The following is a 23014-nucleotide window of genomic DNA, read 5'->3' on the forward strand; positions in this document are numbered from 1 at the left end:
TGGCCATCTGCATTCACCCCCTGGGTTTCCTGAGAGAAATAGCACTTGGGTTAGCAATATATATATATACTTTATTTACATTCACGTCCGCTAAAATCCCTATGCGCCCCAGCAGCTGGGCACGGCTGTGTACATAAGGCCAAGTGTAAGTGCGTGAATGCACTTAAGACAGAGTCAGGACACAAGCTTCACACGACAGGCCCCACACAGGGGCACTGGCCAGCCCCAGAAACGGGCATGCCACAGCACACACACTCGCCATTGTACAGCCCAGGACTCCCATTGCATATTCACACGCCCCGCTGGGCAGGGCACCTCAAGGTGGGGGTGGGTTGGGGTGGGGAGGAGCCATTGGGTATCCACAGTAGGTGAGTGGAAGAAGGGCAGCATGTGAGAGGCAGATGTGTACTGACACCAGGCGTGAGAGATGTGAGCAGCCTCCAGGTATACAACATGAGATGTGTGTGGTGGTAGTGGGGGGTGTCTGCATGACCCAGGAGGAGGTGCGTGTGAGAGGAGCACATGAGGCATGTGTGGGCACATGCCTGTGTGGTGGTAGTGTGCCTGAATCCAGGGGCTGTACCCTGCCTGGCTGTGGCCCTCAGACCTACAGGCTTAAAGCTGGGCCCCTCAAATATGCCCCTACCCAGCAGGCACAGAAATGTTTGCATAAGGTCCAGCTCAGGCAGGAGCTCTGGGGGCCACTTCCTGAGCCCAGCATGTGTGTGCATGCCTGTGTGTATGCGGGGCCCCTGGAGAGGGCAGGAGGAGAGGTAGCATCACACGCACATACATACACAGAGATGGGCTGGGCCTGGCCCAGGCTCCAGGCACTGTCCACCCTGGGCCCCAGGGCTGGGGAAGAGTGTGAGCAGGTGGCAGTGCCAGCCTGTCCAGGCAGGCCATGGAGGAGTGGGAGTTCTGGCAGAGTCTGAAGGACCAGCGTTAAGGGACAACTTTGGCCAGGAGGGGTCCTGTCCAAGCAGCTGTCCCTAGTGTGGGGTAGGGCCCCTGTCCGACTTCTGCTTGTCCCTGGCGGGTGCCAAAGCTGGTGAGAGTGTAGGCATTTCGGGTCTGGTGGGCCTCAGCACTCGGCCTCCGACACTGTGAAGAGGCCAGTATCTGGCTGACCCAGTCCAGCCACTGCTGCAGCCAGCTGGCTGAGGTTGCCGCTGGGGAAGTGCCGCGCCTCCCACAGGTTGAGGATCATGGCGGTGGGGCTGGGCTTGGAGGCAAAGAAGCTGAGATGGCTGAGGAGGGGAGGGGAGACTATCAGAGGCCTGGTCTCACCACAGGCTGCCACTTCCTGCCCACCCCCCTAGCCTACCCAAGGGCAAGGCCTCCCCTCAGCCAAGTGCAGTGACCACCCTGGCTGCTAGTGACACAGGTAAAGGCCCATAGGGCCTCCTATTTGCCCCAGCTGCCTTACTTGCCCAGGCTGGACTGTAGGTGGCCTTTGCAGCCCCTCCCTGCCCATCTCCCACCTACCTGTCCAGGTGGAGTTTCTGGGCCAGAGTCCGCCAGTCGGCACCCCGGCTACAGGGTGGGTCCAGGCTGGTAATGATCTTCTGCCGAATGAGGAAGGGGATCTTGAAGGCACTGGGGCCCACCAGGGCTGGGACCCCCCCTTCACTCTCCAGAGCCAGCAGCTCAGCAAACCTTGTATCCTAGGGGTGGGAAGGGTGGAGATACCTGTTAGGACTTTCCCCACTGCCCCCTCCTGCTGAGGGACTCCCAGACCAACCCAGAGCATGGGGGTGGTATGGGCACTGGCACTTCCTGGGTACACCCCTCCCAACCCATGCTCCACGGCTCTGCTCTGTGGGACTCAGAGGGGCCCGAGGCTCAGAGGTGGAATGATCTGCCCAAAGTCATACCAACAGTGAGCAGAGGAGCCATCCGGCCTCACTCCTCTCCCTCTCCACTCACCAAGTCACTCTGCCAGCCCTCTGCTGCTCACTCAGCACCCACTGCTCTCCTTTCACTGCCTTTGTCCTCCCCACTCAGTTCCTGCTGCCAGAAATGCCCTTCCCCTCACTGCTGCCTGTCAAACTCTTGCTCATCCTTGGGGCCTAGTACAAAGTCCCTCCTCAGGGAAGCCCTCTGGGCCCGCCAGCCTGTCTCTCTCCTCCTGCTTCGACATCCTCTTCAGCTCCCCTCCCCAAGTCCCACTTGCATCTGCACCTCCTGACCTGGGAGACTGCCAGGTAGTTTCTAGGAGGTGAGCTTGGGGAGGGTTGGGAAGAGTTTTTGGCAGGGTGGGCAGGATAGGCCCAGAGGGTGGAGCATTTCTGGGAGAGGGGTTGGTGGTGGGAGCACACAATCGTGGTGCTGAAGCGACTCCTCTCCACCTTGGTGATGTTGAAGTTGATGCTGAAGCTCTGCCCGTCGCCCTCCACCTGCCACACCCACACCTTGCAGGCTAGGTCACTGGTGCTGGGACTGACGCGCTCCAAGGTGAAGGTGCAGTGCAGGTACTGCTGCGTGCCATTCCAGATGTGATAAAAGGGGATCTCCTGGGGAAGCAGGAAGAGAGGTGGTGACAGGTGTGTCCTGCTTCAGGTGAGCCAGCTCCAGGCCCCTCAAGTGCTGGCTATGGGCCTGGCCCTCACCTGGTAGCTGACAAGGAGCTTGCTCTTCCACAAGGAGCTGGGCACATCATGGATGGACAGGCGCAGGTTGTGGTAGCTGTCCTTGAAGTGCAGGACGCGAGGCTCCTGGATCAGCTGTCCACCCAGCTGCTTCTCCAGCTGCACGACCTCCTGCAGTGCCCCAGGTGGTCAGCCTGGCCTCCTGCTCACAGTCTGGGCCCTTCCCCACTGCCCTTGAGGTTAGGGGCCTCCGTACCCATGGTCAGGGACAGTCAGCCCACAGGGTGTGGTGTGGTCTCCCCATGGCAGGGGTGGGGGCAGGCAGTACCTTGAGTGCATCATGGGTGTCATGTAGGCAGTAGACTCGGATGTTATACTCCAAGGAGGTGCAGGCCACTGGGGCAAACAGAAGCAGCTTGAGGCGCTTGGTTGCGGCCACACTGAGAGCCTCTCCCACCAGTGCAAAGCGGCCCAGCTGCTCAGTAAAGATGTAGCAGGCGCTGGCCTCCAGCTGGCAGTAGTAGAGATGGGAGGGCGCCTCCTCACCCAGGTGCAGCACGTCCTGCAGGTGGGGTCCAATGGGTCAGTTCTGTTCAGCTTGGAGCTCTTGGGCCAACTGCAGCTGTAAGTGGCCAGAGACTGGGGAAGGGTCAGGGTGTGGCTCAGGGCCAAACAAGCGGGACGCCCATGCTCCTCCACTCTGAGGCCAGTGTTTGGGGGGCGGGGCTCAGAGGCTGTTTCCTGCTCACCTCCCAGCTGCCCTCACAAGACTGCTTCTTGAGGCGCAGGCTCCAGCTGTCGGGGCTGGGCTCCCCACAGTGGTCCATGGCGAGGATGACCGGCCGGGTGAGCAGGACTCCAGGGGGCCCACAGCTAACGATGGGACTCAGCAGGGTCTGACAGCCGGCTAGGGGCAACCTCAAGTGGGGAAATATGGGTGGGGAGGGAAAGGTGTCAGTGGGCTGTCCTGGGGGCCTTGGGCAGGGCAGTCGCATCCCGGGGCCGGGGGCTGCAGAGCTGGGTGTAGCTCTTCCCCTGCCGTCCCTCAGCCAGGACAGACCAGATGTAACAGTGTCTGGGCAGGGGCATCCCAGTGACTGAAGGCAGCAGGCAGGACCCTCCCAGCCCCAGCAGCAGGGCCTGTGCCCACACCTCACATCCTCTGGCTTGTGTAGCGTGAGATAGATCTCGTAGATCTTTCCTCGGGGTATGGCATCTGGGGGGATGAGGAGGCTGATTCCTGTAACAGAGCAGCAGGAGGGCCAGGGCTTACCCACTGCAAAGACGCCCAGTGCCCCACCAACCAGCTCCTCCATGGGTCTCCCTTTGAGGACTGACTGGTGCCAGTCTGCTGTAGGGATGGCCATACTGTCCAACCACCCACATAGGCATGAAGCTGAGTCAGGGTGACCCCAAGGGCAGCTGAGGTAACCCAGGGGGGAAAACATGCCTACTTAGCCCAGGCACAGAAAACCCTGGAACAAACTGTGCCAGGTATGCTGTACCTACCTCCTCTATCAGTTGAAAGGCACTGGCTGGAATCAGAGCATTCCCTGCTTGAAACCTTCCCTGCCTCCAGGATAAAGTCTAGCTCCCTGGCCTGGCACTGAAGGCCCTTCACCTCTGGCCCCCACTACCTTTCCAGCAGCATCTCCAGCCCAGCCCTGCTGCGTATGTGGCAATTCTGGAACCACTGCCTGAGCACCACTGCTCTCCTGTCTTGCTCAAGATCCTTCCCTCTCCATTGGCCCTGGCCACCTCTGGGGACCAGCGGCTCCCTACCACTGTCACTATCCCTGCAGGTGGGGCCAAGTCTTCAACAACCCCTCCAGCTTTGGTAGCCCTCCCTGGTCTGGAAGCTGTTGCCCAAATGCCCTCCCTCTGGCTGATTTGCCTCTGCCACAGCGTCTGGCAGGAGCAGTATTGGAGTGTCTGCTGAGAGGGGAGTGGTTGGAGGGAGGAGGACACGGCAAGGATAGAGACCAGGGAGTCACTGTAGGGGTGGTGAGGAGTGACCCTTTCATCTCAGGACAGGGGAAGGGGAGAAATTCTATGGCTTTATCCAAGGAAGTCCAAAATCAAACGCATACTCTCCAGAGTGGGCAACTCTGAGGTGGGCTGGGCTGGAATATTACTATTTCACAGGAAATGGAAGCCCAGGAGAGGGAAGCCATTGATCACAAATTTACAGCTAGTGCTCCCTTTACTAGCCTGCACTGCCCCCTGGTACCGGCTGCTAGTGTTGGTGACAATCCCAGACATACTTGCGTGACTGGTCTCTGTGGGGGAGGTTACACACACTCACATACTCATTCAACAGATACTAATGCCGGGTACTCAGGAAGGTGAGGGAAAACAACAGACCCTCTCTTGTGAAGCTCTCAGCCCAGTGGGGAGAAAGACACCTAAACTGCAGTAAAAGACGTGGGGAGAAGTGGCAGCCCACTACCCAGCCCAGGGAATGAACAGCTGGGGCCACTGAGCACCCACTGTCTGCCTGCCTCAGTTAGAGCTGACAGGTACCATTTCACCTCGTCATCCTAGTAGCCCCGTGACGGGTTCATTTTCATCCCACATACGGGGAGGACATGAGGCACAGACAGCAAGAGCTGTCAGGCCAAGACCCAAAGGAGAAGTAGCACATGAGCCAGTGGAAACAGCAGAGGGAGCCATGCGTGCAAAGGGCAGCATTATGTGTTAGGGGTGCCGAGAGTCCACAGTGGCTGCCGTGTGCAGAAGTGCATGTGGGAGGGAAGAGGCTGCAGTAGCTGGCCGGCAGGGGAGAGGTCATCTGCCTTGTCATGTGGGCTTTGCAGAGGGCAGCGGGGAGCCCCAGAAAGGGTTCAAGCAGGGGAAGAACGTGATCAGCTCTGGCTTCATTGGGTGAAAGGGAACTAGATAAGGGATATTGTGGCCGGGGCCAGGAGAGGCAGTGGGGACAGATGGGAAGCAGGATAAGGCAGGAACTACTGAGGAGGGAGAATACACAGACTTGATGTGTGACTGACACTGGCATGGGGGCATGGGGGCAAGTGAGGAAGAGCAGGAGGTCAAGGTGACCCCATTAGTTTCTGGCTAGAGCAACTACACTGCACTGTCCATGAGCTGGGGAAAGTTGGGAAGGAGGAGGCTCTGGAGGAGGGTGGAAGACGGTTCTGTTTTAGGCATGAGGAATCTGAGGTGCTGTGAGACATCCAGATGGAGCTGCCCAGGAGGCAGCTGGGTGTACAGTTTTGTTGCCCAGGAGTACTGCGGGCTGGGGATGCAGGAGTGGGAGTTATCTGCACAGACTGGGCAATTAAAGCCATGGAGTGGGTGAGATCGCTTGCTCAGGGAGAAAGGTGTGCCGAGAGGGAGCTCTGAGGAACACCTGCATTTAGGGAACAGGCACAAGGAGTAGCCGGAGAGGGGCAAGAAAATCAGGGGCGCATGGGTCATCTAAGCTGAGGAAATGGAGAATTTCAGTGTGGGAGTGGCCAGCCCCACACTGAAATTCTTGTGTGGTGGTTTCTCACAAGATGGCCATGGAAAGGGTCCATGGATTCTCTAACAAGGTGTCTTGTAGACCCAGCCAGAGGCGTTTCTGTGAAGTGGTGGGAGAAAGCCAGGGTGCAGTGGAGGCCTCTGTCCAAGCCTGCATATTCTGTCTTTGTCCTCTGCACTCTGTCCACCAGTTTGTGAGCTCCTTGGGGTCAGCACTTGTGCTACATCTGGGCCCAGGGCCCAGCATGGAGCCTGGCACATGTAGGCTGGCTGTCTGTGTAAATGAATGGACAGTATTCTTGTGCCCAGAGGCAACAGAAGGGAGATAGCTCTGGCCACAGCCCCAGCACCATCCCCACTGCCAGCCACTACTGCCTTGCTGGTCTGGCTCAGCCACTCAGGGAGGCTGGGGGCATAGGAAGAACATATGGGCTGTCCGGTCCTCCTCTAGGAGGGAAAGGAGGCTGGTCTTGCCTCTCAGGGTTCCCTGGAGCACCCTGGAGTCCTCCCTACCTGTATTAGGTATCATCAGCCGGCCCCCGAGGAAGTTGAAGGTCCCGTAGGCCATGTTGCTGGTGCCTCGAGGCAGGGAGCGGAAGTAGTTCTGGGTGGAGAGGCGGGAGACGAAGTCCTCGGCCTCAGAGGTGGGTGAGCTGTGGTGCAGTGTGTGGCGGCCACCCCCCAGAGGGCTGAGCAGGTGCCCATTGGTGAGCTGGAACTTGGGGCTGGGCCCGTCCTGCCGGGGACACAGACTGCCCTGGTAGGTGGTGGTGGTGGTGCTGAGGTCTGGCTGGATGGTGAGCAGGTGGGGATTGTCTGCAGGGATAAAGGCCAACTCAGGGAGTGGCCCTGAGGGTTCCCCCCCCCCCCCCGGGGGGCGGGGGGGCGGGGGCCCGGGGGGGGGGGGGGGGGGGGTTTTTTGGGGGGGAAAAAGCCCACCCGGGGGGGGGCCCCGGGGGTTCCCCCCCCCCCCCCGGTGGCTCTGGGTGCAGGGACTCAGGTAGGAGTGCTGGGGGCAGGGGGCACCTCACCTGCTTTGCTGGGCTTGATGCTGACGGGCTGGAAGCCTGAGGTGAGGATGGACGAATCAGCCACATCCGAGTCCAGCCCTTCCTTTTTCCGGCAATAAATGAGGATGAGGACAAGCAGCAGCAGGACAAGGCACACGGCCACAGCAATGAGGCCCACATAGAGGGCCACGTCCTCCGGGCCCGAAGCAGCTGCGGGAGACAGAGTGGCCTTGGGAGGGGCAGGGATGGACGAGGCTGGGAAGGAGAGGTCAGTGGTCTGCATCCCGGGAGGATGTGTCTGCACTCTGGGGCATCAGCACTAGTTGGGCAGCAGAGGCTTGTGGTAGGCAGTGTGGAACCAGCACATGTACGTTCTGGCCCTGCATTTATCACATCCTTCTCGGGTTTGAGATGCAGGCTAAGGTTGCTGCCAGCACAACGGACGAGGGGAAGAGCTACTTCCCCAGGGCAGATGGCCTGGGAGCCTGGCTGCTAGGACAAACCCGCTACTTGCTCTTCTAGGGACCAGGGCAGGTGGAGTTGGGGTGAGCTCCTGGGATCCCCAAAGCAGGAGATCTTGCTTCCTGTGTGGTTCCAGGTCAGTCCCTGGGCCACAAACAGGGGTGTGAAGCCCTTCTCCTTGCCTGCCTCCCCCACGCCTGGGGCAGGGCCAGTGAGGGGGTGATTGACTGCTTGGAGGAAGCTGTATTGATTTTAGAAGCGTTCTACATAATGGAAGAAATGTCCATCAGAAAGGAATTGACACAGATAATTAGGTTTTTAATTGAAAGAATGGGGGAGGGTGTGTTCTAGAGAAAAAAAAATCCAACAGAGATCTTTAATTGTTAGTTATGGTCTTGTAATTAACAGGCCTCACAGGCCCGGCATCCCCACAGGACTTGTGTGTGCACTTGGGGGACGGGGTGGATGTAAGGCTGTGGGGGAAGTGTTTGGGTGAGCGTGGGCAGAGGGGTGTGGACGAGTCAAGGTTCATATTTATGCATGTCTCAGGGGATGTGGAGGTGGGGCGGGCGTAGGCACGTGTGGGTGTGTTAGGGATGAGGGGGATCCCTGAGGGTCCTGAGCTTTATACAGGGGTACAGGCTGTGGCAGGGGAATGATACCCTTTGCCACCACCCCCCCCCAGGCCTGAGCAGAGCCGGTCCTAGAAACAGAAGAGGACCCTGGGGTGGGGAGGGCTCACTGTGCACGCAGAGGTCACTGGTACAGTTGCGGGTGTCCAGGTCAGCACCCTGGCACTCCTCGCCTCCATTGCGGGGCGCTGGGTCAGAGCACTCACGGCTCCTCCAGTGGGTGCAGTCGAGCCCACAGGCTGACCACTTGCTCCATGGGCTCCAGCTGCCGTCCACTGGATGAGAGACAGACATGGGAAGAGAGGAGACGGTGTGGTCAGCCTGGGGAGCCAGTCCTAAGCAGTTTGCCAGTATGGCTGTGCTGGGCATCCGGACTGGGCAGGGCGAGCTGGCCTGGGCCTGGATGCAATGCCAGGGCCAGGCCACCAAACTGCACACCCTGTAGTGTCCAGCTGGCCCAGATGACGCATGCTAATGACAGGGAGGCGCAGATGACGCCAGGGACTGCTTGGCTCTCCCTACACCAGAAGGCCGTCCTGGCCCTGGGGCAGTGAGAGCTCTCAGTCACACAAGACCCTTCTGATTCCAGGCACAAGTGATTCTGTAGCCCCAGACTGAGCCCCAGACCCTGTCCTCTGACTGAACCTTAGGCCCTGTGACTTAGACCCTATGTCGAGCCCCGAGCCTGGATGCAGACCAAGCCCTGACTCCAAACACACCCTGTGCCCCAATCCCCGCCTCAGACTGAGCCTGGCCATGTGTGGCGGGCGGGTGGGATGGAGCCATGGGAGGGGGCAGGCTGGTAGGCACGATGGAGCCAGGGCACGGAGATGGCGTGGTGAGGAGCGATGTGGGAGGTGTCGGCCACTGGTACCTGGGCACAGGGTGGCGCAGGCTGTTTTCTGGACATTCTGTCCCTCACAGAAGGCGCCCCCGTTGAGAGGCGCCGGGTTGGTGCAGCTCCGGCTCCGTTTCTGCCAGCCACGCCCACAGCTGGCACTGCAGACGGACCACTCGGTCCACGTCGACCACCCACCGTTCACTGGCCGGACAGAGAAGGACTGGGGTCAGGGAGCGGGGGCTTTCTCAGACATGCTGGCCCAGGAGACAGGGTGTGAGGGCAGAGGGGCTGTGAGCTGGGAATGGGTGGGCTGCTGCTGTGCTGGGAGGGAAGGCCTGGAGGGGATGCCATGCTTGTGCCTGCTGGCCCCTGGGGCCTGGCAGCACTGTCGCACAGTCCTCCCTTCTCCTGGCGGGCATGGGTGCTCAGGGCAGCCAGGCTGAACTGCAACTCACACGCTCCTCCAGCCTGGACCCCAGCCTCTCATAGGGCAACCCCTGAACCCCCTCCCTCTGCCTGTTCCTGGAGGTGCTTGCGAGTGCTTAGCGTCTACTTCCCACCCTGGGGACTCAGGAGCATGATTGGGGGTGGTCTGCTGCCTTTCCTAGACTCCCATCCTGTCCTCTCATCTCCTGCACAATGTCCCCTTCCCACAGATGACCATCAACCTGTCCCACCCCTCTGCCCAGACACGCAACTAGGCTTCTCAGCAGCCATGGTGAGCCCTTTCGTGTCCTTCCCAGTCAGGCCACAGTCTGGTCTGCTGGGCCCTGGCTCCATGGCCTCTCTCCACCCTGCCAGCCACACATCACTGCTCAATGGCACCTCAGTGCCTCTCCCTATGACTGGGGAGCCAGTACCACCCCTCCAGTGCCTGGGGCCCACCATAGACGATGACAGCAGCTGAGGCGCTGCGGCGACGTGCCACGATGTTCTTGGCTACACAGGTGTAGTTGGCCGTGTCAGCCAGGCGGGCCTGTCGCACCACTAGGCTGTGCTCCCGTGTGATGTACACGTTGGGGTCCAGGGACGGGTCCACCAGGTCCTCATTCCGGAGCCACTCCACCTGGGGGAGCAAGCAACACCACTGCACTGCCACCCATGCTGGCCTTGCCAGAGTGGAGAGTGGCCCTGGCGGGGAAGGGGGAAGAACCCAGTGGGCTGGGCAGGTGGGACCTGAGATCCAGGAGCCCTGACCACCTGTGGAGTGGATACTGGAGTCCCCTCTCACCTCGGCTGGGGGGATGCCTTCTGGTGGGCGGCAGGGCAGCACAATGCCCTGCTCCAGAGACACCTCCTTGGCCAGTGGCTCCTGCTCAAAGTTCTTGCGCAAATCTGGGGAAAAATAGTGTCCTCCTGCCTGAGTGTGTTACAGCAGCTCAGCGTGGATGGCTCTGTCTCTCCGTCCTGCTGGGGCATGGCACATGGCAGAAGTGCCAAGTGCCCAGGGGACATGGGGGTGGCTGGGCAGTGTCCATACACACTTCCTCCACCCACCAAGGCAGGACTGTGAGGTTTTTTGACAGGTCTCCCTCCTCCAGGAAGCCTGCTGCCCCCTCTCTAGGCGACACCCTCTGGCCACCCCTGCTTGAGGCCCGGCCCTGGACTCACAGGCGATGCGGATATAAGCCTTCTGACTCTTGGTGGTGCCAGAGGAGCTCCACGCCACGCAGTGGCACCAGTATTCCTCCAGCCCGAACACTTTCTCCACCTGCTGCCTTGACACATTGATGCGGACCTCCATGGCAGGCAGCCCTGGGGCGGGAGGGGTGGCTAGTCAAGGCCCCAGGCCACACGGAACCTCTTCGCCCCAGGTGTGGGATCTCCACACCACCCACGGCCACTCTCTCTGTATAGCAGGGGAGGGGACTTTAGGGGCAACCCTCAGCCTGAAGGGAACTCTGGGTGGCCAAAGGGAGTGCTGGATTTATGTCTCCTGAAGGCCAGGAGTGCGGTTCAGAGAACTTCCAGTCATTATACTTTGTTACTTGAGTCCTGACTCCCTGCAGTCACTTACGAAAATGTCCCTAATGGGACTTCTGGCTTCTGGTAGAGCTTTGGGCAATAGGGTCTGGCCTCCAAGAACCCCAGGCAGAAAAGGTGGGGCGGACAGTCTGAGCTCTGGGGCCTTTGTGGGTAAAAGAATGAGGAAGGATCTGGCCCACCCCCCTTGAAGGTTAGCAGGTAGATCCTGACATGTGATAATATAATAACAGCCATTAACAATGTAATTACAGTGATTATGTAGTATGAGAATAGACCTCTGGGACTTAGTAAGGGTTTGCCACATGCTGGGATGTTATCTTCCTCAATCCACTCCCTTGGACAGCATGGTTCCAACTTGACTTGCCATGGACACCCAGGCTGTCTGAGTACAAAGTGTGTTCAGGGTTCTGCGGTCACCCTGGGTGGGCTGGGGGTGCCTATCCAATAGAGAGAAACTTTGGCAGAGGGTGAGGGGGCAGCCAGTAGAGGAGAAGCCAGCCAGGGACTGGGGGTCCAGGACCTGTTCTGCTCAATTGGGGTGGGCTGGGGGGAAACCGTTCTGCAGGTGGACTCAGCAGCAGCCCCCCTTCTGCCACACCTGGGCCCAGAGAGCCGGGTGTGCCAGGAGGGACCACGACGGGGGATGCCAGCCCTCCTCCCACCCCTTGGTTTGCAGCCAAAACCAGTGTCCCCAGGAGTGAGAAAAGACCGTTTGTTTCCAATTTCTCCTCCTCCTGACCCCAATTTCCCTCGGGTCATTGGCTTATCAGAAACAGTGAGAGAGGCCGGGCCACCAATGTGTTTCCATTGTTAACAGAGAAATTCAATTAGGGCTGCATTGCAGGAGGAACAGACANATAGAGAGAAACTTTGGCAGAGGGTGAGGGGGCAGCCAGTAGAGGAGAAGCCAGCCAGGGATTGGGGGTCCAGGACCTGTTCTGCTCAATTGGGGTGGGCTGGGGGGAAACCGCGCTGCAGGTGGACTCAGCAGCAGCCCCCCTTCTGCCACACCTGGGCCCAGAGAGCAAGGTGTGCCAGGAGGGACCATGACGGCGGATGCCAGCCCTCCTCCCACCCCTTGGTTTGCAGCCAAAACCAGTGTCCCCAGGAGTGAGAAAAGACTGTTTGTTTCCAATTTCTCCTCCTCCTGACCCCAATTTCCCTCGGGTCATTGGCTTATCAGAAAGAGTGAGAGAGGCCGGGCCACCAATGTGTTTCCATTGTTAACAGAGAAATTCAATTAGGGCTGCATTGCAGGAGGAACAGACAGCCCGGCTCAGCCGGGCAGTCTGGGAAGCTGATTTCCCTCTTAATTTCTCTAACATGTCTTTCTATGACCCCTTCCCAGACCCCCCACTCTTCAGGAGTCTCTCTGGCTCTCACACTGTACCCCCAGATTTTTCTATCACTCACCCCTGCCCCCAGCCAGTTCTCATAGGAGATGGGTGTGTGGGGAGGGTGTCACCTCTGGCTGAGATTGCTATAGTTGGGCTACTTCCCAGGCAGCAGGGCACTGCCTGATGTCCTTTTTCTCCTACTCTGCCTGCCCCATTCTCTAAGGCACCTGATGTGCACACTCTCTCAGGGGGAGGGATGGTGGCTGAGAGCCAAGGGGTCCCTCTCAAGATCTGTGAATAGGAGAGGGGTCCTGGGCACCAGCTACCTGTCAAGCACATGGAGTCTCAGGGCATCTGAGAAGGAGCCTTGGGTGGAGACAGGGCCCTTCGGCCCTCTCTTCCTCCTCTCTGCCTCTGGGGTTAGGGGTGGGGACCTTCGAGAACATTCTGAATGGGGTACTTTTTCTCCCCTGGGTAGACAGGTCCACAGATGGCTGCTCCTCCCCTGTGGTGGTGGGAGCTTGGTGCCCACTCAGCAGCTCACATGCCGCTCAGTTGCCTCGGTGTGGGGAGAACAGCACTAAATTTAAGTGCTCCCTTTCTTCCTTTGTTCTCTCTCCCCTTCTGTCCTGTCACCTCCTCTTCTCCTTCCTGCTGCCATGAATGAGGGCCAAGTGTGTGCATGATGTCCCAGCTCCAGGATGTCCTTTAGTCCTATAAGCTCTGGGAGGGCTGTGGGCTGAGGTGGGGGACACAGACCCTGCCCTGCCAGGTCCTTGATGAGAGGGCTTGTGCCATCCACCCCTGCAGATCACTAAGCCTGGTTCCTGGGAGCAGTTTCTGGGTACAGCTGTGTCTGCACCTGCCAAGTAAATGTGAGCAGGTGCCAGCCTGGGGGAAGGGTGGGGAGGAAGGAGGAGGGATCCCAGGCAGACTGGGTTGGGGCGTGTGTACGTGAGTGAATGCCGTGGGCTCATGTGGGGCCCCGATGAGGGCATGGTGAGTGTTTCTGGGAGGCAGATGGTTGGTTGGGGGCTCTGAGGCCAAGCTGGGACTTATGTTCTCACCTTCTGAGCAATCTGCTTCTAATAATCAATCAGTTTGTTTAACACACAATAAATTATTCTTCTAGACCCAACTCCAGTGCTTGGTTTTGCAAATTTCAGATTTTTATAGTGTCAGCAGGTTTGAGTTCTAGCATTTTCAGGCTTTGGTCCCTTCTTGCTGTCCTTCTGGATGGGGAATGAGGGCAGATGAGTGGGAGATGGGTGTTCTCTCCTGGAGAGTCCACTAGTGACCCCCAGCTCCACACACAAATGGGCAGGGCTACAGATCTGAGTGGACCTCCCACCCACACCATACCTGTCTGATCACACAACATTTCTGGTTCAGGGTCTTTGGACTGGGCACCCACATGGCACCACCACAGTTGTAAGTTTGTGGGCAAGTAAGGAAAGCCTTTTTCTTTGTCTCAAGCACTCAGTGGCTTTGGGTTCAGAGATCAATGGGATCAATGAACATTCAGATGTACCGGCTAGGGCCGCCCATGGGAGGCCTGAGGTTGGATGGTCAGGGCAGGAGAGGGCCTTGGTGGTTACAGTGGGATGTGTTTCCATGAGCTCTGCTTCCCTGCCTGGCTTGAACAGAGCAAGGCCATGGAGCCTGTTGGGGGTTGTGGGCTGGGGGTTCTCGGTGTGTGTGCTGGCCTGGGCCTGTGACTGCTCATTCAGGCAAGGGCCTGGGTCCTGGCAAGCCATGGATCTGAGACCTCATGATGGCAGGGGTGTTTCAGAAAAGGACCCTCTCCTTCCCTGAGAGCCACAGGGAGCTAGACTGGAGCCTTCCAGGAGGTTCCAGGACAGGCCCTCAAGGATGCAGGAAGGTAGCTCTCTGACCACAAGAGTAGGACTTCCCCTGTCCTTTCCCTGGGAGACCTGCCGCAGCAGTGGGAGAGCTCATTATGCGCTGGGCCCTGGGCATGGGCTGGGGAGAAAGGAAAGGCCTTCTGCTGGGCTCCAACTGATCATGTGAGAGCTCACAGCTTACCCAATAACCTGCAAAGGAGCTCTCATCATCCCTGTTTTACAGATGATGAAACTGAGCCCACGGCGGGGACTTGCCTGAGGTTCTGCGGCAGACCCTTCCACCAGGACAGTGTGGGCCCCAAAGCTGCCAGGGCTGGGGGAGGCTCTAGTCCTGGGAGGTGCCGCTGGTGCCCAGAGCTCTTTTGGGCGACCTTGGTCACCGATGCTCTACATCTCCCTCCTGAGGGTGGGAAGCAGAGCTGAATCACCTGCACTGAGAACCTTGGAAGCTTAATTTCCAGTACCTAACCCAGTGCCTGGCAGAGCAGGTGCTCAGTCAACACCTTAGAACTGCACGAAAGAAGCTGCGATCAGCAGGCCCGGGCAAGGCCAGGACAGTGCAGGGCTCAGGGGCCTGGGCAGGAATCACTAGCCCAGAGTTGGGGCAGAGAGATCAAAGAGACAGACCCCTGGGGCTCTGGGGCTCCTTGTTGTGAGCTTAACTGACACTTAAGGGGATGGAGACCCTGCTGACCTTGGTAGGGGAGGATAGGGCATGACTTCTGTAGACCAGAAGACCTGGTTGAGGCCCTTTTGGGACACTGGACAAGTCAGACAAGGCCTCAGTCTCATCTGTAAAATGACAGGCAGGTTTGAAGACTAAATCCCATGCTGCCTAAATCCAGGGCTCTTGAGCTCACACCTGAATTACTGAAAGAGCTTCCAGACAGTTCTCTTTGGCCAGGGTCTCTCCTTCTTCCACTTTCCCTCTGCCCAGCATGATCTTCCTTCAGTGTAAATCTGACCGCAGCCCTCTATGGCTTAACAGCCTCCGATGGCCTCTTAGAGCAGCCTCTGGTCACCACCGCCTGCCCTCCAGGCTTGCTCTCCTGCCCCAAACCCAAACCACCCCAAGGGCCTACTGTTCCCTGCATTTGCACTTTCCATTCCCTTGGCCTGGGAAATGTTCTTTCCAGGTGGTTTTAAGACCTGAGCTTCGACATGACTCCTGCTCTAGGAATCCTTTCTGGATCACCCCCAAGCCTGCCCTTGGCATCTATGTGAGTCCTGGGTACTGCACCATGGCTTGAGCCTCACATCAGTGGCCTGTGTGTCCGGCTTGGGCCATACCCTCCACAGGGTGTGAGTGCTGTGGGTCTCAGGCTGGCTGAGGCCTCAGAGGGAAGAGGTGCAAGACTAAACCTGGGGGCTCATAAGGTGTGGGTGCTCAGCAACACGCCAAGGACAAGGGAGAGGAAACGAGCTGAACTGGGCTCTAGTGAGGAGGAGCAGGGGAGGTTCTTGTCACCCCCTGCCTCTCTCTCTGCTGGTCTTGCTCTTGGGAAGTGGTGGAACCCAAGCAAGGGCTCATAGCTCATGTCCCCATTGCCCACCTGTTGCCTAAGGACAGGGCTGGGGGTGGAGGTCAGGGTGTCCCACAGAAGGGGCACTTCTTGGGTCTGCCCTCTGCCCCTGGAGCCCCTCCCTGCACATTTCAGCCATGTCCTGCTGGTTCCTTCTCAGTGCCTCTGGGTCTGCTCCACCCTCACCCCTCCCCCTACACTGGTGGCCCAAAGCTCTGGCCATGTCACTCTGCAGCTTGAAATCCCACAGGAAAGCCACATCACTTCAGTCTCCTTGCACCCCCTTGCTTGTGCTGTGTACTCTGCCTGGGATACTCCTCCCCCTCTTCCCTCCCTGAACAATTCTTATGCCTCCCTCGGTTGACATGTCAGCTCCCCTGAGGAGCCTTCCCGGGTGCCTCGGGCAGGCTGAGTCCTGCTGTCCTCTTGCTGAGGTTACCATGCTGTCCACCTCTGCAGGGGCTGGGGCTTTCTGGGGGTGTGGGCTGTGTCCCCAGCACAGAAATGGGTGCTCAGGGGACATGTGAATGAATGCATGAATGAATGAATGAATGGACACACAAAGAAAACAGTCACAGAATGTGAGGTCTGTGAGCTCTTTAATCATCTGGGACCCACTCCCTCCAATGCTCTTTTCTTTGCTGGCATCTCTAACAAGGCTGCCCCTGGCCCTGCCCTGCCTAGCCCGGGCTCAGACATGGTGGTGGGGACCTGCCCCTCTTGCTGTGAGACCCTGGGGCATTTGGGAGGGGGGCTACCCTCTTCCCCACCAAGCTGGTGAGGGGTGGGGCCTCCCAGAGAAGGCCTCTGTGTGTATACATGGGGTCCCAGGCGTGGGAATCCTGCCTCACCTGGTGACACAGGGAGTGGTGGGATGGTTTCATCCTGGCTTTGCTGCTTATCACAGGCATGCAGCCTGGGGCAACTGTGGGCACCTCTGAGCTGGCTGAGCCACGCTTCCCCCTCAATGCCTCCACCCAGCGCCCCAGCCCGGCCTCACCACTGCTCCCGTCTGTGCTGCGCTCGATCACGTGGTCCACCTGGCGCACCCACTCCCCGTTGCACTTGAAGAAGATCTGCGTGGCGGGTACGGCCTTGCACACCAGCAGCACCGGCTTGTTCTTGACGATGTACACGTCTTCGGGCTCCACCAGGAAGTGAGGAAGCAGGTCTGGGCTGGCGCCAGGTACCGGGTTGGCCACTGTGGCACTCTGCTGGGCACCTGTGGCAGGGGCAAAGCAGGCAGGTGAGCCAGGCCCACCCTGGAGCTGGCCGGGCTGGGTGATGCAGAGGCAGCTGGCACAGCAAAAGGCCCAGCTTGGAACAGGCTGGTGGGAGGAGAGCGAGCCCAGTTTCTGCTGTTTCCCAGCTGGGCAGTCCCCAGCCACTGGATGCCCTCTTTGAGCCTCAGTGTCTTTGAGCCTCAGTGTCTTTGAGCCTCCTGTGTAAAACAGGGGAAGAAGAAACCCCTGCACTTCTGAAGACTGTGGTGAGACAAAGGGGGCTAGGGCGGGAGTCCCAGCACCTAGGACGCCTTCCACACGTGGCAGCAGTGAAAGCCCATTATTACCCTAGCAGGAGTTCGGGGATCTGGCAAGGCAGGCCACCTCCCTGCGAGGCCCAGGGGAAGGCTGGAGGGAGGTGGACCCTGGATGGGCAGGTGGGCACCCTGAGGTGGGGCAGAGGGAGGGCCCCCTTTATCTGGTACCCTGGCTGCTGGGCTTGCTTCCTGGTTGGCCCCCCTCCCTGGCCCCCACACATAGTAGGCGCTCAGAAAATATCATGTTGGGTGGGCACAGGCAGGGTGGGAGCAAGGAGAGTCTGTCTGGTGTTCCGAGGGACCTGGGCCACTTCCCACTCTTTCAAGGAGACCTGAATATGGGTTTCCTTCTAATTTTAACCAAAACCCACAACCATCCCACAAGTCATTTGTTGCTAATTACACAGGTAATTGGCTCTGAGGCATTGGTGGAGGTAAAACCCCCCAAAGAAGTCTGACCTGTCTACCCAACCAGCAGGACCCCTGAGAGGGTGAAGGTGGGTAGGAGGGGGTGCCCTCAGTTTACTCCCACCCAGCTCTCTGCCAAACAGGCCCCCAACTAGCCTGGCCTCCCCTGGCTACAGTGATTCCCACACCAACGCACACTCACAATTCATAGGGGCCTCTAGGCATAAAGGGGGAAAATGTGGGTTTCTGAGACCCAATCTGCTCCTTGCTAGTGGTGACCTTGGGGAGTTACCAGCTTTGTCATCTGTGAAATGGAGATCACGTCAGCCCTGTCGGGGAGTCTGGAGGTGCCTCACAAAGTCGGTCGGCCTCTTGACTCCTCTACCTTCCCCACGGTAGTCCAAAACCCACCGAGGGCTTCAAAGGGGGAGGCCTGGCTCCCCACCCCCAGTGTGGGCTTGGTCCCTGCTCTCTTGCTTGCACAAGGACCCTCTCTTCCCAAGGCAGGAGTCTGCCCTCCACTCTGAGACTGTGATTTTGATGGGGTGTGTGTGTGTCTGCGCCTGGTCCTGCAGGCGGCCTGTAGGGCAGGCACCAGGTGGTTGAGCTGGGAATGCCTGCCTAGAAGTTGAGGGCCTGGTGTGACTTCAGGCAAGTCCTCCCCTCCCCTGAGCCTGTTTCCTCCCCTGAAAAATGGGGAGATGGTGCCCAGTTCTTAGGGTTGCTGTGAGGGCGAAATGAGAAAGGCACCGTGCTCAGTAAACGTTGGCTGTGGTCGGTACCCAGCGGTTCTGCACTTACAAGGGCTGGGGGTTTCACCTCCTCAGCTCAGTAACCCTCATAACAACCTCCTTGGTGGTGAGGGCTGATAAAGAAACTGAGGCAGGTGCCTTGCATTAGGGATGGCAGTGGGGAGGCTGGCCAGCCCTTGCCTCTCCCCTGTCCTCCCCAGCTTGGCTTTCTCCCTCTGGTGACCTCCCTCTGGTAGCCGCCCCCCTGCATGTTCCTGCAGCTCTGTAATGAACGCCAAGCCTTCATTCATAAGTGTAATCGTACCTGCGGCTGTGAGAATGAAGGTCACCTTTCCCAGACTCACCCTGTCCCGAACCACCTCCACAGGGCTTTGCCAGGGCTTTGCCAGACCCCCCACTGGGTCTGTTTTAGGCTCAGGAAGGTGGAGAATGCAGGCAGGAGAGCCATCTAGATGTCTTACAGACAGGGAATCTGAGGCCTGAGGAGAAGTGTCTTACCCCAGAACCCCCAACTCTAATGCAGGGCTCGCAAACTGTCCAGCAAGGGCTGCCTTGTGACCCCTTTGCTCCTCACTGTCACTCAGCAGCCACTTGCCAGCCCCTGTCTCTCTGAGACAGTGGGCTCAGAGAGAGCGGGGAGGGCCCATGCAGGCCTCCTAAGGTCTGGAGAATGAATGGAAAGAGCAGGTCTTGGGAGACCTGGGAGGGTGGGCTCTGGAGTGTGGGTGTGGGGTGGGCACTAGTAGGCTCAGTGGCCTCTCTAGACAAGTACCTGAGCAAGCCACAGCGTGTCAGCAGACCCCAGGGCTGTGTGAGGGGAGTGAGTGAGTGGGAGGGCAGGTGTCCCTGAGAGTCCCCAGTGGCAGGTTCCAGGCCTGCCCAAGCCATGCCCCTTAACAAGCAGAGGCTCAACACAATGGCCTGGGCTGCCTCTTGGCTCGGGAGCTGGGTGGGCAGGGGTCCCTGGCTAGGGGTATGGAGCAGGGAGGGGGTGCACAGCCCTCCAACCTCCCTATCGATCAGCGCACCAAGCACTGCTCAAGTCAGCCGTCTGCTGAACCCAGCACAATCTCTCATGTCTGCATTTAACTGCTAATGAAAAATAAATGTACTGTGACCAATAAGGGACATAGCTCACTTCTCCAGGGCCTCCGTCACGCCATGCTGGTGCGGCCTCCTCCCCACCCCTGGGGGGGCATTTATTGGGTGAACCCAGGGGGTACCTTCCAGGCTGCAGCTATGCCCTCTAGCAAGGACACTCTAAGGCCATAGGTGTGTGGGGGGGGTGGGGGCGGGGGTAAATTTGGGCCCTGCTGGATGTCCCCTAGGGGCCAGGGAAGTGCCTGGACAGTCAGAGCTGGCTTTCCCTCCCTCTGGCCCCCTGAGCTCAACATGTGACCTCTACCCTTGTGGTCAGTGCCTGCAATCTGCCAGCCCTCACTCAGTGTCCCAGGAAGGCCTCTTGCCTGAACTAAGGCACAGCAGGAGCCTCGGGTCTCCCCCTCCACATTGCAGGCCACTAGAAGGAGCTTTCTTTCTTTTCCATGAATCTAGTACTTGTTTATCAAAGATAACACCTCGCAGTGCATGCTCAGTGCCAAATATCTATGATCCTTTTAACAGGGCACGAGAGCGCTCTGGTTTGCTGCAGTCCCCCTCACTCCCTATTACCTCACCCTGGGCCTGCTTCTTCTATTTCCATTGCCTGCCTGTCTCCCTTGGGTGTTTCAGGATTGGGCCACGTGCCTTTGTCTGGCATATCATTTCACCCTCTCTTCTTCTGAGGCCCATCCTCACTGGTACTATAGGTCTTATCACAGAAGAAGCAAGTTGGTGGCTGAGGCTTCTGTCCCCATGACCAGACTGTCCATCCCTGGTCCCTGCCCTCCAGCTCAAGGCTGCTTCGTGCAGGCATTAGCAACTGGGAACTCGGAGTGCGGTGCCTATCGCTGCTGCCTCTGGGGCCGCTGAGGTGTCTGACATGGCGAGAACACCACCCAGGCAGGTGCCTCTTGGTTGCAGGAGGTTCCTGGGGCTGCAGGAGAGCAGGCAGGTACAGGGCCCACTGGCTTCATGGACCCTGCATCCCAAACCCCACTCAGCTTTAAGATTCCCAGAGGCTCCTTCCACCATTGCCAGTCCAGGCTTTCCCACCTGCACAGAACACGGCCCTGTTGCTCTCCTGGAATTCAGTTAGAAGAACTTTCATTTACTAGCAGATTCCTGATGGGCTCTTGCTCACCAGGAACTGCAGACAGGGCTGAGAGGATGGCTCAGGCCCTGAAGTAGGAACCTCACTTCCAGGGAACCCTGGGGCTGGCCGGCTGCTCCCTGCCTCTCTCAGGCAAGGGTGGGAGCACAACCTTAGTGGTTGGTCCCCACCCCCAGCATCTTCTCAGGGACAGCGAGGAAGGAGGGGTGTGTGTGTGCACCTGTGTTTGTAGGAAGGCTGGGGGACAAAAGGGATGGCAACTACAAAAAGGAAGGCAAGCGGATGGAGACCAGGACCCATGACAAAGGGAGACAAGAGACCCCAGAGTAAGAAGCCTCAGCCAGAGCTGAGCCTGGGACAGATGCCAGCTTCTCCCATGACCTGATGTATTCATTCATTCGACAAATACTTATTGAGTGCCTGCCGTGTGCCAGAAACTTCTGGGCACTGGGATACAGCAGTGAGCAAGACAGACACAGGCCCTGCTCTCAGAAGCTTGCATTCAAGTTGGGGAAACAAAACAAAACAAAAATCAAGTATTTTGCCTATTGGTGAGGGTTATGAAGAGGGTGGAAGTGGTGATGTATCAGAAAGGGTGTGGGTGAGAGGGAGCGCTCAGGGAAGTGACATCTGAGCGGCGCCTTGAACGCCAAGGCCAGGCTGAAGAGTGCTTTAGCAAGAGGGGACAGCGATGGGCCCAAGGCAGGAAGCAGCCAGGCTTGTTTAAGGACAGTGAGGAGGCCAGTGTGTCTAGGGCAGAGGGAGCAAGTGGGGGACTTGTTACATCAAAGGGAAAGCAGGGTCTGGACCTTGGGGGCTTTTAAGGTCGAGTAAGGACATAGGTTTCATTGCAAGGGCCGCGGGAAGCCTTTAGGGGGCTGTGTGCAGGAGCACGGTGAGACCTTCCTGAATGAGGAATGGGTGGGGGGAGGCAGTGGCAGTGGGCAGTGATGGGGAGGCTGCTGTGAGCATCCAGCAGAGGACCGTGGTGAACCCGCCCCACCTGGGAAGTGTCAGCAAAGGTGTTGCCTCCTCCAGGAGGTCTTCCTGGATCCATGCTCTTTTGTCACTTGCCTGAGCACCAGCCCTGACCCCTGCCTTCCTCCAGGGTGTATGCCACATTCAGGACTGGGATGGATTTGTTTGCACGCTTCGTTAGACTGTGAACTCCCATGGGGCAGAAGCCCAGGTATGGCTTGAATGCTGATGGAGTGTTTGTTGAGTAACTGAATGACCACCCCTTTTATCCCTAGAATTTCAGAAGATCTGCTTAAGGATGGCCCCTTCACTCTTGGACTGTGGGGAGCCCTGGAGAGAGGGCAGTGCAGCCCATAAGCAGAGTCGTGGGCAGGGAGAATGCCCCTCACTCCCAGCCCCACTGACATGCTGCTGCTCTCTGGGGCTGGCCCCCCTGCTTTCCTCACCAGCAGTCTGGGAGGATAAGACCTGCCTGTGTAACTCTGAGGCTCAGGGCGGGTGCGAAATTGCTTTCAAATGTTTTATTTTTAAAAGCACCATGAAAATATGAGGTGTGATTAATCAGGCTATTAATGAACTCGTATTTACTGAGGGAGGGCAGTAGGGTAGGAGGGGTGGGGGTAGGGTGTCACCCGGCCTCACTCAGGTGGAGAGGTAAGCGCTCTTCTCCAGAGCAGCCAGCGCCCATGCTGCGCCCGCCCCCACCCCGCCACCTTGCTCTCTGGCTAACAGCTCCTGATTTTCCTCCAAGAATGCCCTGCCCCCATCCTCAGGCCGTACAGTCCAGGTGGGCTGACCCCATCTCTCACCCCCAGAGGTGGGCACACTCCCCTTCCCCACACCCCCACTGACTGGTTCTCAGACAGGCATGCAGTTCACCCCATCTGAACAGACAGGATTCCAGGATCGTGGTTGGACTGTTGGGAAGAGAGAACCTCCTTTTCTGCTGTACTTGGAGCTGGGGGTGTGTGGCCCTGGAGCTGCTGGGGCCACCAACAGGGAAGAGCCAGTCCTGCAGGCCTTGTAGGCCACCGTGAGGCCAAGGGCAAGGAAAGGCCATTCACGCGTCTGAAGCAGGAGCTTGGAGAATGGAGACAAACAGGGGAAGAGAGTCCGACTCCTCCTGGCAGTGTTTGGGGCCTGGGATCCCAACAGGCCTGAAGGCAGAACTACCTCTGGATTCCCAGCCACATGAGCCAAGCCAATAAATTCGTTTTTTGGCTGACGCCCGTTAGAGTTAAGATGCTTTCATCCACCCGCCCATTTGCTACTGCCTGGGTGATGTCTACTCATTCTTCAAGGCCTGCTCAAACATTTCCTCCTCTGGAAAGCCTTCCCTGACCCCAGACCGAGTTGGCCACACCTCCTCTGAGCTCCCACAGCCCCTGCTGAAT

The 23014-nt window shown here is 58.5% G+C and overlaps 1 protein-coding gene across 2 annotated transcripts; it reads right to left on the reverse strand.

Annotated features, from left to right (window-relative positions):
- Positions 1 to 50: 50 nt before the first annotated feature.
- Positions 51 to 16990, reverse strand: UNC5A (unc-5 homolog A (C. elegans)). Of its 2 annotated transcripts, XM_008576035.1 has the most exons (15): positions 16731 to 16946; positions 10631 to 10774; positions 10251 to 10354; positions 9905 to 10085; positions 9053 to 9220; positions 8289 to 8453; positions 7106 to 7294; positions 6588 to 6890; positions 3744 to 3831; positions 3341 to 3509; positions 2920 to 3153; positions 2613 to 2762; positions 2352 to 2516; positions 1489 to 1667; positions 51 to 1250 (listed from the first exon to the last, which is right to left on the reverse strand). In XM_008576035.1, the coding sequence occupies exons 2-15, from the start codon at positions 10761 to 10763 to the stop codon at positions 1085 to 1087; spliced, it is 2394 nt and encodes a 797-aa protein (XP_008574257.1). In that variant the 5' UTR covers positions 10764 to 10774; positions 16731 to 16946; the 3' UTR covers positions 51 to 1084. The 2 variants fall into 2 exon arrangements, with proteins under 2 accessions (XP_008574257.1, XP_008574258.1); XM_008576036.1 differs by lacking the exon at positions 9053 to 9220 and having other exon boundaries at positions 16731 to 16990.
- Positions 16991 to 23014: the final 6024 nt, after the last annotated feature.

Source organism: Galeopterus variegatus, unplaced genomic scaffold (genome assembly GCF_000696425.1).
Source record: "Galeopterus variegatus unplaced genomic scaffold, G_variegatus-3.0.2 Scaffold1275, whole genome shotgun sequence".
Classification (NCBI taxonomy): Eukaryota; Metazoa; Chordata; class Mammalia; order Dermoptera; family Cynocephalidae; genus Galeopterus; species Galeopterus variegatus.